This window comes from Chaetodon trifascialis, chromosome 15, assembly GCF_039877785.1.
Source record: "Chaetodon trifascialis isolate fChaTrf1 chromosome 15, fChaTrf1.hap1, whole genome shotgun sequence".
Classification (NCBI taxonomy): domain Eukaryota; kingdom Metazoa; phylum Chordata; class Actinopteri; order Chaetodontiformes; family Chaetodontidae; genus Chaetodon; species Chaetodon trifascialis.
In genome coordinates, this window is record NC_092070.1 from 1603638 (window position 1) to 1617420 (window position 13783).

The 13783-nt window shown below is 42.4% G+C and overlaps 2 protein-coding genes across 6 annotated transcripts in view; both read right to left on the reverse strand.

Annotated features, from left to right (window-relative positions):
* The window catches only part of prr12b (proline rich 12b), a 63668-nt gene extending 59309 nt beyond the window's left edge, over positions 1-4359 (reverse strand). For 2 of the 3 annotated variants that reach the window (XR_011603084.1, XM_070980400.1), the window contains exon 1: positions 3821-4359. Coding sequence is in view for 1 of the 3 variants with exons in the window: in XM_070980400.1 (XP_070836501.1) it covers positions 3821-3903 (83 nt within the window). In the remaining 2 variants the exon portion in view is untranslated. The remainder of the gene's footprint in view (positions 1-3820) is intronic. The other variant, XM_070980401.1, reaches the window with a different exon arrangement.
* Positions 4360-4842: 483 nt separating this feature from the next.
* On the reverse strand, positions 4843-13486 carry prrg2 (proline rich Gla (G-carboxyglutamic acid) 2). 3 transcript variants are annotated; one of them, XM_070980474.1, is made up of 7 exons: positions 13430-13486; positions 13237-13337; positions 8625-8797; positions 8231-8264; positions 7489-7621; positions 7165-7308; positions 4843-4990 (listed from the first exon to the last, which is right to left on the reverse strand). In XM_070980474.1, exons 2-7 carry the CDS (start codon positions 13319-13321, stop codon positions 4948-4950), a joined length of 612 nt encoding a protein of 203 aa, XP_070836575.1. In that variant the 5' UTR covers positions 13322-13337; positions 13430-13486; the 3' UTR covers positions 4843-4947. The 3 variants fall into 3 exon arrangements, with proteins under 3 accessions (XP_070836575.1, XP_070836577.1, XP_070836578.1); XM_070980476.1 differs by having other exon boundaries at positions 13237-13314; positions 13430-13478; XM_070980477.1 differs by lacking the exon at positions 4843-4990 and having other exon boundaries at positions 7161-7308.
* Positions 13487-13783: the final 297 nt, after the last annotated feature.

Below are 13783 nucleotides of genomic sequence, written 5' to 3' on the forward strand. Positions count from 1 at the left end.
AACATCTACGGGCATCGTTTGAAGTTGTTTCGCTTTTCCCAGCAAGTCTTTGTCCCGTTGCATGCTTGAATTGTTTGGTAGCAGCGTCCGAAGGTCACAAAGTTGCCGCACTGGTATCCTGTTTCGCAGGACAGCAGTCAGTTTGGACAGTAAAAGGACAGTAATGTATTATCTCTCAATAAGTCGCCAATTACGTGAATTCCCTTGTCCCTCCAAGAAAGGAACGTGTGTGAGCTGGCGCCCGCAGGAAAGTCAGGATTTTGAGTTAAGGGAGACAGTAAGCAGAGTAGGAACCATTTTAATAATATAAAATAAGATAAGATAGGACATAATATATGTATAATAAATAGTGAATGACTATACTACTATGTCTGCTCTTCATGTTTCAATCACTTTCATTAATTATTTCAAAATTTATTTCTAAAACCATAATCAAAATTCTTTAAGATGTTGTTTGGCAAAATAAAAAGGCAAGAATAAAAACTACAAAGTTCTAAAAGGAATGAAGATCTAAATCTGCCTAATTTGCAAAATTGCATTAATTAGATTCGATGTGAGTGGGAATGGAACAGTACCACAAGTTCTCTAGCAGCCAGAAAGAGTGGGGAAAAAATGAACATAGAAAAGGAATGGGCTGATAAAACATTGAAAGTATGGTCTAAAATAATGAGCAAAACATTTCTAATTCAATTTCACACTGATATTGGCTTTAAGAAATTGATGAACAAGGGGCATACTGATCAAATATTTTATGGACAAATAATAAAACTCAATCAACAATGTTACTTACCTGTCCACTATCATTATAAATTTCTAAAAGTCAGACATTATTTTCAGAAAAACAAGGACTGGGGAAACCTGGTAAGGAACCTACAAATATAGAACAGCTTTCACAAGATGTAAGAAGAAAAGTTGAAGAAAGGAATTATTTCAAGATTCTATATGGCATTGCACGATAATAAGAATAAAAATCTGGATAGTAAAAAGATTGGACAGAGTTCGACTGGAACAGGCATTTTAGAATTCCAGTTACAATGGCTAAATATGAAAAATCAGGATTATGTTTGAGGAATTGTTTGGAAATAACTCCTCCACCTTGGAGCAATGTTACTTTCACTTTCAACTGTGCTTGTGTGCTGTGCGTAAAGATACGATGTCTTTATGTCAACAAGTCTAAACAATTCCGTTATCGGGATCCAATTTTTGTTTAATATGTAAAATTAAACCGGTATTATTTTGAACAATATATGTCCCCTGTTTTTTAGTGTAATTTAATTGTTTGTTCATTATTTACTACTACTACTTTACTAGTGCTTATTTTCTTCAGTTGTGTCAAGTTTGTTCAAGACACCCCCCAGACCACAAACTGCCATTGCCTTCACCAATAAAAAGGCTTCTCTTCACTTTGATGGTGACAAATAATGATCAAAAATGACCAGAATGATTGTATTTTGTTACAGCAGTGACACAGCAGTTCTCTGTGTGTGTGAATATATATAGAGCATATACAGAAGATACAGAATAGAAAAAAACAACTATGTCTATGTACATTTGTACATATATATGAATGCATGAAAAGAGCTTTATGAATTTTAAATAATCCATGTTTTAAATTTGCTAATTCCAGATTGCAGCTGTCTGCTTCAAATGCTTTGCAAGGCTGCACCCAGATGTTTTTGCAGATCTGGGGAAGTTGATAAATATGCACTTCACAATCTTGACAAGCTGCTTAATCACGCACATGCATGCACACACACACGTGTGTGTGTGTGTGTGTGTGTGTGTGTATGCCCTGCCAAAAAAAAAGTCACCACCAAAAAAAAAAAAAAAAATCACACATTCTAATATTTTGTTGGACCATCCCTAGCTTTGATCACAGCACATGTTCACTGTGGCATTGTTTCGATAAGCTTCTGCAATGTCACAAGATTTATTTCCATCCAGTGTTGCATTAATTTTTCACTAAGATCTTTTGATCTATTGATAATGGGAAAGTTGGAACACTGCGCAAAGCCTTCTCCATCACATCCCAAAGATTCTCAGTGGGGTTAAGGTCTGGACTGTGTGGCCAATCCATGTGTGAAATTGATGTCTCATGCTCCCTAAACCACTGTTTCACAATGTGAGCCCGATGAATCCTAACATTGTCATCATGCATCACTTCATCTGTTGAATCCAGGTGGTGACTATTTTTTTGGCCAGGCCATATATATATAAACAAGCTGCTTAATCGCAAGTAAATTAATTCATCAAGTGACTGATTATTTGCTTATGAAAAAGATTTATTTCTGTCTGAGCTGAGTGAAGCAACTATGTAGGCATGTCCAACTGAAAGCAAGAATATTTTAACAGCATCAGAGCTCACCTTCAACCTGGGCAGGAGGAGACAATGAAATCATTTACTTACATTTAAACAAATTTTATAAAGAGAAGCACCATGCACCCAACTCAATTAGCATTTGTTCCAAAGATGCAACTCATGGGGTTGTCAAGGCGACCGCTAACGTGGAGCAATGCTAACATGAGCTAGCTTAGTTTAGCATGGCTCGAGGCCGCAATTCCTACACACGACACTGACGTGGAAGGAAACCCCCTTCATCTGTCATTTCTTAACAGTGGCAGCTGAGACACACCGAGTCAGATGGTCAGAATTTTGGAACTTGTTGGCATTTAAGATGCCGTTACCGTTACGTCTTTCTTGACAATTAGCCTGACTGCTAACGTTTGTTGGAGCCTCGAGTAGGCTGTCTTGCCATGTTTGATGGGCATACAAGTGAACTGGCTGCAGCTGAATGCTGCACGAATGCAGTCAGAGGAAGGAAACTAGAAATGTAGCCTGACTGGACTGATAGCGACCCAATGTTAATACAGCAGTAGCTAACGTCAATCAGCGTTACGTTACAAACGTTAATTTAAATTAGCACACGGTTAATTCGGTGACAGTCAGGGCACGTTTGTCAGTCATGTGACATTCTTGTATAGGACTGTTTACTAATAAGGGAGAATGTCACCTTTGATGTTAGAGCCCAGCAACTTATTTCATAGCATCAGCCATATTTCACACATTTTTGTGAATAAATTAATGAAGCAGCTGTTGCCATTATAAGCTGCGGTAACAGTTCCGTTTTCGTTTCACCATCTTTGAATAAAGACTTTTATTTCGTTTCAAACTTGGTTAGAACAGATGACTGTGTATTTCACACGTAATTTCCAAAGTTGCTTCTTTGTTGTTTGTTTGTTTGTTTGTTTGTTTGTTTGTTTGTTTGTTTGTTTGTTATCCCACTTAATGAATTCCGGGGCTGGTTTCCCGTTGCTAGACAGAAGGCATAAGCTCTACGCATCGCATTGCTCTGATTTGTAGGCTAGAGTCAATAAGCACTTTACAAACCAACCTTGCCTACCAACCTGCGAGAGCCCCTGTCATGCATTTGTTAAGTCAAAAGCAAGACAAAGCTGCAGCGGAGACAATGCAGTGCTGGAGCTGGATGTGTTCTTTCATTTTTTTTAAATAACAGACTCGACTTCCAGCAACCCATCCCCCTTCGTTTTTTCCCCTCAGCTATGAATCGTATCACTATTAACCTTCCATGGCATTCCATGCATTTTGGAGACAGCCCCCATACCCCTCCCCTCCCCTCCCCCGAATCACAAAACGGCTGGCTGTACCTGAGGCTGGTGGCCATGTAGCAGCACCATGTAGCCTGGCTGAATGCAGAGGCGCAGGCAGCGCTGTGTCCATGGTATTGTTAAAGCCAATTGACGTACACTGGTGCATCAAGGAGAGCATAATGGTGCCCATGCTTTGCCCACCAAAGCTTACCTTGCTTTGGCTGATCTGTCGTAACTCCATCCCGTCCCAGCCCCTAGATCTCCGAAGCCAGCAGCGGGATAATTCCTCTCCATGAAAGAAAGGGCTGGATGAAGATGGGCAGATAGCGAGGGGGAGGGGAGGGAGGAATGTCTTGTCTTCTCTGCGCTCGCTTCTATTTATTTCTCCGCTTGACGAGCCTGTAGACTGGGAGGAATGGAGGGAGGAGAGGGAGCCAGAGAGGGAAGAGGGGAGGGGGTCACAGCAGCCAGGAGCACCTCCTCCCTCCTCTCCTCTCCCCCATGTATTTCACTGTCTATTGTCTCCTGTGTTAGGCTGATGGGCCGTAGAACAGATGCCCCACGCTCCTTGGCAGCTTTGATAAGCGAAACAACATTCACATTGATCCAGCGCCGACAACTGCTATCCTGCTGCTCACTCACCATACAGTAACGCTATTTTCGCTCGTTTTGATCACAAGACGCCATTTTTAAGTAGAATGACTGGGCTAGCGTTCATCCTGTCCTTCCCTCCCTCGCTCATACACACATAGACACACACAATTTGTCACGCACAGCAGCGCGGAGTGGTGTATCGCTGTGGAAGATAGTAAAACCTGAGTCTGGTGGAAGAGCTCTGCTTCTGTCGCCAGCTGTAGTTCTATGATAAACTGTGGTAATAAGTAACAAACACACAAGTTGCAACATGCAAGATAAAGAATTATGTGATGGCATGCTCCTGAGTTCAATGTATGCACATGGACCTACAACAGAGGAATAAAATGACTGGAGACTTGTAATTGTTATGGGATTTATTATATAAAACATGTATGTGTTTTCTTGAGGAATCAATATCATATAGGAATAGATTGTCTTCTTTTGCTCTGCACAACATACACAGCACAGTTGGGTGGATAGTTCAACCTCAAAAATGGTACCTCAGCTGTATCCACTTTGAAGGACCTGTAGTGGATCTGTAGTGGACAGACTACTGTGGCCAGCCGACATGCATATCATACTGTCAATAGTGTCCATTCTGCGGTTGTGCTGTAACTTCACTCATAAATACAGCATATATAAAACATGCAGAAGTTCAAACCGGTGCCCATCAATCATAATGAAGAGGCTCTGCCAGCCCTCTCAGACGTTGTCTCCTGGATCAGCAGCCTCTGATGGCGCACCCCTGTGGTCAAAGAAAGAAAAGATCTTTGTGAGGTTTCTTCTACACAGTAGCATGGTCCATGAGGGTGAAACAGTCTGTGTTTTTGTTCCTAGAAAGAGTCTTCAAAAAGAGAGGGATGCAGCATGCTGTGAGTTTAACTGCTGATGTGTTTGGCTGAAATGCAAAAAAGACAGATAATTCCTCCAAGCAATAAGATCAAAAAAGGAGACTAATTACAAACACCCTCAATTACACTTAAATCAAATACATAAACAGAATAGAGAGCGTATCTGAAGATCCAGACAACGGAGGAGACACCTTAATATACTGAAATTTGGATGGACAAATATGTACAACCTATCAACATGAGAAGTTCAGAAAAGTTTCCAAAGTTGTTAAGCATTTTTGAATTGCCAAATTAATACTAGTGTGTTGTTTCATCTCATTAAGATAAGATAAGATAAGATAAGATAAGATAAGATAAGATAAGATAAGATAAGATAAGATAGTAGTGTTGCTAGTAGTCTTATTGAGAAAAACCTAACTACTGACATGACGTGTGGTATTGAGAATACTATTGCACCTGAGAAAAATACTATTTCACTTGGGAAATACTGGGTCTATGTATATGCACAATATATACAGTTTATAAGAATACAGTTGCCAATATGGATAATAAATAGTGTTGTTGCACAGTTGAGAGAAGTATACAACTTAGAAATGTAAATATTGCACCAGGTGAAATGGATAAATGTGAGCAGATATTAGCATTAGAGCATTATTAGCCTTGATAACAGTATTGCAAACCAAAAACAAGTTTATGATGTAGAAAGACAGCATGAACACATTGCTACATTACATGATGCTGGAGTTAAAAAGTCTGAAAGCTGTTGGGATGAAGGACCTGCAGTAGCATTCTTTCTTACAGACTGGATGCAGCAGTCTGTAACTGAAGGAACTGCTTAAGCCCCCCACCGTCTCATGCAGAGTGTAGGGTGGGTTCTTCATGATCGATGTCAGCTTGGCTAACATCCTCCTCTCACCCACTTCCTCAATGTTGTCCAGAGGGCAGTCCAGGACAGAGCCAGCTCTGCTGACCAGTTTGTTTAGTCTTTTCCTGTCCCTCTCAGAGTTTCCACAGCCTCAGCAGACCACTGCGTAGAAAACTGCAGATATATCCCAAATCACCTAGACCCAACCCTTATCAGGCCATTTAGAAGTTTTAGTTCAATTATGCACCATTCTGAAGGACTGTTCAATCGCCTCCATGCCATCCTTTTTTCAACAAAGTGACAAGAGTTGCAGATCCTATGGCTGCATCCTGAATCAGGTTTGCCAGCTCAAACATCCCTTCAATGTAGGCTTAACGAATATTCGAATCCAAATTGGTTTTAAAATTAATAAGACAGCCAAACAAAATTGCTGATGATGTTCATCTGACTTAAGCATGTTTGTCATTTAAGATTATAAACCATTGTTAGGACAATGTTTGTTTTTAAAGCAGCATGATTGCATTTTGCAAAGATCAGTTTGTTAAATGTTTTTAGGATTGCGTTATTTTGAATGGATATGTTGTAACCGACATACAGAATACTTTGAAAGACAAGAAAAGTCTTGTGTGGGTAAGTGTTGTTGCGGTTGTGGTTTAATTGTTTTGTTTTGTTTTTTAAATACATTCAGGGGCATACAACTATGTATTTGTTACAGTTATTTTGAGAATTTTCCACATCATGAAGTGATTCATTCCTAAAGTGCTGTTCAAGAATCAGTTTTTTATTCTCTGCTTTCACTAGATGTCTGTAGTCCTGATACTGATCCCGATACTACTGTGATTATGTTGATATACATATTGAAATATGAAGCATATGTTGCTTTGAAGGTTTTCAGGCTCATTTCAATGTTTGATGATGTAACATGGTGTGGAGGTGAAGGTGGAGATATGGAGTGGTAAGGTGTTGAATATCTAGGTGCTTCTCTTTAATTGAAACATACATAATTGAGTTTATTACTTGAAAAATCCAACGTGTCATCAAATTTGTTTCTTTGTTAGAAAGTTAGTTATAAAATGTATATTTTAACATACAGTACTTTGTGTCATTTTTTTTTGAGGTCCACACCTGTATCCTTCTTTTTGTAGGTGTTTGGCTGGATCCATGGAAGGTAAGGTGCATGTGCATACTGACACATCCACTCACCCTGAATACGGAGGTGGTGGGGCATCATGCTGCCCACTGCGGTATAGAACCTCACTGTAGCTGGGTAGACCTGGGGCAATGATCCCAGCAAGGGGCACAGACTCTGGGGCTGGACGACCATCTGCTGCCATTCTCACTGGAGTTCTAGAGCAGCATAGATACAGAAAATTCACTCAAAAGAATACAAGGCCTGATGGACTGAAGACCAAAAAGCACTTTGAGTGGTCTTCAAACTAGAAAAGCGTGATACAAATACAGTCCATTTACCATTTACTTCATTAAATTTCACATCCCTTGGTTAGCTGGACTTCAGAGTAAACTTACTGGGCTGACCTCTGTCCACCCTTCATCTTGGCTTTGTAGCAATAGATTCCCAGCACAGTTGCAATAGCAGCAGACACTAGGACAGCCAGGATCCCTGCCACCAGCCCTGACACATCCACTCTGGGTGTGTACTCTTCAAAGACAAACATCATTAACATCACTCCATTGTTTCTTAAACAGTTCTCATACCAGTCAATCAGCCAGTCATTCACTAATCACTACAGTGATGACTTCAATCTGTCCTTTGTTGTTCTAATGAGCCTCGGTCATCAGTGGTGCTCCGTACAGTACTGAATATGACACCTGCTGAACAGTGAACTCTAAGCTGTTGCTGTCATTTCTGTCCAGATATAATGTAAGTTTGCAGAAGGTGTAAGCATGCACACATTACAGTTTTCTTCTGTAGTAAGAACTATATTTTGACTACTATTTCACCAAGCATTTGATTATAAAGTACAGCCTATTTTGAAATTAGTTGAGATACTCTAAATGATCAAAGATACACTCTGACACTATGTTGCAGTCTATAGCATCCCCAAATGAGTGTACCTTTAATACGATATATATAAGTATATAAATATTAACAATACAAAATCAATGCTAATTACAATGTAAATTATAATAATATATTTATTGTTACACATGTGTTTTCAATGTGAAAGCACAACATTCTACTGAATGAGCCCAACACCAAGGCTTGTAAACTACAGCAATGGATAATATTCCTTTTTTAAAGCATTACCTTGACTGTTGACATAGTTGGTCCAAAATAAGTTCTTAAAGTGGAAACAAAAGAAAATTTAGTGAAGTAGCTTCATTCAAATAGAAGAACTGAAACATCAAGCAGCTACCACAGAACATTTAATTTAAGCCAATGTGGACATGCCTTAAGAGTCATTTTCTCAAAAATTCTTTCTCAAGTATGTTTAGATAAAGCTCTGGTTATAAATTTCTCAAGTAAATGCATATTAATGCTTTTGTCTACTCTAAGACTGCAAATGCAATGATGCAGTGATTATGAAACTAAAAAAACATTCTGTTTATGATTTCTAGCAGCCTTAAAAAAATGACTGTCACTGTTCACACAATTAACACACAAAATTTAACTCAGGAGTAGTCACTACAAGTAGGATTACCGTCTGATTGTCGTCCTCAAACACCTCTCTTGCCTCCTCATAGTTGCAATTCTCTTCCACACACTCCCTCTCCAGACTGTCAGACACCACCAGCTCAAGGTCCCAGCTGTTATAGAGCAGGGAGCGGGACAGGAAGGAGGTTGCTGACTGCTCATCCACCAACACTGGATCTCCTGCAGAACAGCGGCTGGTCAATAGAGGGCACTAGGGTGCCGCCCCTCCCGTGAAATATTGACTTTTATATATCTACCAAGATCAACCATGAATCAGTCAAACCTAACAAATACGAAATAAATAAACAAAAATACACTGCGTTTTTGCTTGTGCAATAGTGTAGTGGTACCCGCCACACTGCCAGCAACCATTAAATGCGTCCGACTTTAGGCTAGACTTGCGATTTGCCATTCAATATAAAGCCCTCCTCCTCAAGGGCGCCAGTAATACCAGAATCTATGAGAGCTAGCAAACTTTTTATTGTTTACGAGCAGAGACAGCTTTTCATTGGCGAATGAAATTCGTTTCTAGTTCGCACCTCTCTGCGTCCAGACCAATGGCATTGTTTTCCAATTTTTTGTTAGTGTGATTGGACAATTCATCGAATCTATCATGTCCATCAGCAAGCATTCGTGCCACAGCCGTAACTACTTCCAGAGAAGAGAAAAGATGGCTAATGGAGACTGTGAAGGAAGGATGGCGACTGTGGTGAATGAAAACTCGATTGTTTCTCTATGTGAAACTCCATTTTTCGTCAGTCGGATGTGGACAAGAAAAGGGTGAAGGATTTGGGACCCAACTGTCCGGATTTAAACATTTCGCAGCAGACTATTCATACGCACTGATGCGTGCTCGGACTAAACGCACAGCGCACAAAAAAAAGATACTCACAGCGCATGCACTGTTTGGACTCAGGACACTGCAAGATCGACATGGCTAGCAACTGCAACTCCATAATTTCATTAAGGCAATTACCGTTCAGTCGTCGAGTGATGAGTGAGTGTGTTATTAAATGGTGAGTTGTGTTATGTTGTGCTCTCCAAATGTTGAATTGTAAATAGTTGTATTGATTGCATATTGCCAGCCAAATCGTATATACTGAACATGTTCTGTTAAGATTTGATTAATTACAGTTTTGATGATAGTATAATTTGATTTGATTTGATTATTGCTGTGGCCTCTTCCTTGAACCGACACCTTATCGTGGTGGAGGAGTTTGAGCACCCGAATGATCCTAGAGGCTATGTTGTCAAGGGCTTAGTGCCCCTGGTAGGGTCTCCCAAGGCAAACAGGTTCTAGGTGACGGGTCAGACTAAGAGCGGTTCAGAAGCCCCTTATGAAAGAAAAGAAACCAAGGAAGCATACATCGCACGGATTGGTGTCATCGGGGCCCCACCCTGGAGCCAGGCCTGGGGTTGGGGCTTGCAGGCGAGCACCTGGTGACCGGGTCTTTGCCCACCGCACCGACTTCCCATAGGCCCACCACCCGCAGGAAGGATCAGAAGGGGCCGGTGCTATGCGATATGGGTAGCAGTCATGGGCGGGGGCCCCGATGACTCAAACCCAGGACAACAACTCCGGCTATGGGGACATGGAATGTCACCTTGCTGGGGGAAAAGAGCCTGAGCTAGTGTGGGAGGTTGAGCGGTACCGGCTAGAGATAGTCGGGCTCACCTCCACGCACAGTCTAGGCTCTGGAACCCAACTCCTTGAGAGAGGCTGGACTCTCTTCTACTCTGGAGTTGCCCGCGGTGAGAGGCGGCAAGTTGGGGTTCTGTTTCTGGATTTCTGTGCTAGTCACAGTTTGTCCATAATGAACACCATGTTCAAGCATAAGGGTGTCCATCAGTGCACGTGGCACCAGGACACCCTAGGCCGGAGGTCAATAATCGACTTTGTAGTCGTATCATCTGACCTTCGGCGGTATGTCTTGGACACTCGGATGAAGAGAGGGGCTGAGCTGTCAACTGATCACCACCTGGTGGTGAGTTGGATTCGCTGGCAGGGGAGGAAGCAGGACAGACTTGGCAGAACCAAGTGAGGGTCTTTTGGGAACGTCTGGCGGAACCCGCTGTCAGGGAGGTTTTCAACTCCAACCTCCAAGAGAGCTTCGACCAGATTCCGAGGGAGGTTGGAGACATTGAGTCCAAATGGACTATGTCCTCCACTTCCATTGTTGATGCAGCCATCTGTAGCTGTGGCCGTAAAGTCGGCGGTGCCTGTCGTGGCGGCAACCCCGAACCCGGAGTTTGCCCAACCAGTCCACATGTGCTTTGTGGACTTGGAGAAGGCATTCGACCGTGTCCCTCACATCATTCTGTGGAAGGTACTCCGGGAGTATGGGGTTGGAGGCCCTCTGTTGAGGGCTGTACAGTCCCTGTACAACCGGAGCAGGAGCTTGGTCCGCATTGCCAGCAGTAAGTCAGACCTGTTCCCGGTGCATGTTGGACTCCGGCAGGGCTGCCCTTTGTCACCGGTTCTGTTCATCATTTTTATGGACAGAATTTCTAGGCGCAGCCAGGGGCCGGAGGGGGTTCGGTTCAGGAGCCGGCAGATTTCGTCTCTACTTTTTGCGGAAGATGTTGTCTTGTTGGCTCCCTCAAGCCAGGACCATCAGCATGCACTGGGGCGGTTCGCAGCCGAGTGTGAAGCAGCCGGGATGAGAGTCAGCACCTCCGAGTCCAAGGCCATGGTTCTTGACCGGAAAAAGGTGGCTTGCTCCCTTCAGGTTGGGGAGAGTTCCTGCCTCAAGTGGAGGAGTTTAAGTATCTTGGGATCCTGTTCACAAGTGAGGGAAAGATGGAGCGTGAGATTGACATGTGGATTGGTGCAGCGGCTACAGTAATGCGGTCACTGCTACCGGTCTGTCGTGGTGAAGAAGGAGCTGAGCCAAAAGGCGAAGCTCTCGATTTACCGGTCAATCTACATTCCTGCCCTCACCTATGGTCATGAACTTTGGGTCATGACCAAAAGAACGAGTTACCAGATACAAGCGGCTGAAATGAGTTTCCTCCGCAGGGTGGCGGGGCGCTCCCTTAGAGATAGGGTGAGGAGCTCTGTCACCTGGGAGGAGCTCAGAGTAGAGTCGCTGCTCCTCCACATCGAGAGGAGTCAGCTGAGGTGGCTCGGGCATCTCTATCAGATGTCCCCTGGATGCCTTCTGGGAGGTGTTCCAGGCATGTCCCACCGGGAGGAGGCCACGGGGAAGACCCAGGACATGCTGGAGTGATGATGTCACTCGGCTGGCGTGGGAACGCCTCGGGATCCCCCCGGAAGAGCTAGGGGAAGTGTCCGGGGAGAGGGAAGTCTGGCCGTCCCTACTCAGACTGCTCCCCCCACGACCCGGCCACGGATGAAGCGAGAGAAAATGGATGGATGGATGGATGGATGGATGGATGGATGGATGGATGGATGGATATTGCTGTGGCATCTATAGTGCCTATAAATTGTAGACTGTGCCAAACAGTGATTTCATGGGCAAACTAGTAGATCACAATGTATCTGTTGATGCCACGGTGGAAGTGTTTTCTTGTGGAACCTAATTTATTTTTGAGACATTTAACTTAATATAGCTATACAAAAATACTGTATAGTATGTACAATTCATGTCTGGTGTTGCCATCTAGTGGTTGAACAGGAAAACCAAATTAAACAATACAATGTAACACTGTAAAGTTAGCGATCTGACTTTTATTTACTATTATTTTACTCAGTGAATGGGTCATCTTAGCCGTCATCGCAACAGTTTGCCCCCCTGAGAAATTTGTCAGGAGCCGCCACTGACATAGGCCCTATACCCCCATAGAGCACACAATGAGTGACAACAGTACCTTCCCATGGACTGTTCCCCAGTGCAGAAATAATTTTCACAGTTTTTTTCTTGGCTCTGTACTTCAGCTGAAAGATTCTCAAAGACCTTTGCCTTCCAACTTTAAAGGATAAAGCCTGTCATTTTCTGATTAAAGCCAAACTAACAATGACAACACACACATGCATCGTGCATTGCCAGAAACACTCACAAGAGCACCAAATGTGTATTAATCCACTGCTGAAAATAGTCCTGCACAAATGCACAATATCGTCCTTCTTGAGTAACGTTTGCTTGACTGGCTGTTTGAGGAAATTACTGAGCAATTGTTTGTCATATTCAAAAATGTATGTTTTCAGTAGGAACTAATGAATTTGGGATGGAGTACAACAGATCACGTAGCTAAATCAGACAGTACTGAGAGATCAACAAAGTGGCTGTTGGTATCGGCCTCTTCATGAGATTTGTTGTACTGCATGATATTATGTACGGTACATCACCCAGAAGGTGAACATTTCAACCTTTAATTAAGAATGTTTTGATACATTTATTTTACAAAAATGAACGATAAATTAAATTCAAATTAAAAGATATTTATTTTGTATTGTTTTTTCATACACTACTGACACCTCAGAATCAGAACCTTCACATATTCAAAAGTGTTTAACTTGTGTGGTCAATTATATATCAAATATTGTCACAATATTAATAATACTAATAATCGTGCAAAGTTTTAATAATGAGATACAAAAACCATATAATGGCTGTTTATTCTTTGACCGACTGTGAGTGAGGAAAGGTGTGGTTTACCTGGAGTGTGTCTGTAGGTGACAGAGCAGTGGGCCAGCTGGAGCAGGGACAGCATGGTAATCCACATTGCTGACAAGGCTGCCATTGAAGCAAAATAAAAGCTACACAGAAAACGGATGGACTTCTGTGGAAACTATTCCAACACTTCTATCCAGATGCCTGAGTATGAAGAGGATGAGCCTGTAACACTCACCTGTCCGGCACTGTTGTCTTGTTACTTGGCTGCAGATTGCAGATTGAAGCTTTCCAAGAGAAAGACACAGTGATCTTCTAGATTTTTAGAAACATGTAGGTACCAATACTACTTAAAACTGAACTTCTTTCTGCTGACTTTTTTGTTGAAACCGTCGGATCACAAAGTGTTGTGCTGTGTTCCGAGAGCAATGTTAACGTCACAAACCTGTTGGACAGCATACCTGGTGGAGGGAGGTTCTTCCACAAACCTGTCCGTCTGCCTGTGTGTCTCACTGTCTACCCACTGTATGCTGTTTTGCTTACTTGTCAGTTGTGTGTGTGTGTGTGTGTGTGTGTGTGTGTGTGTGTGTGT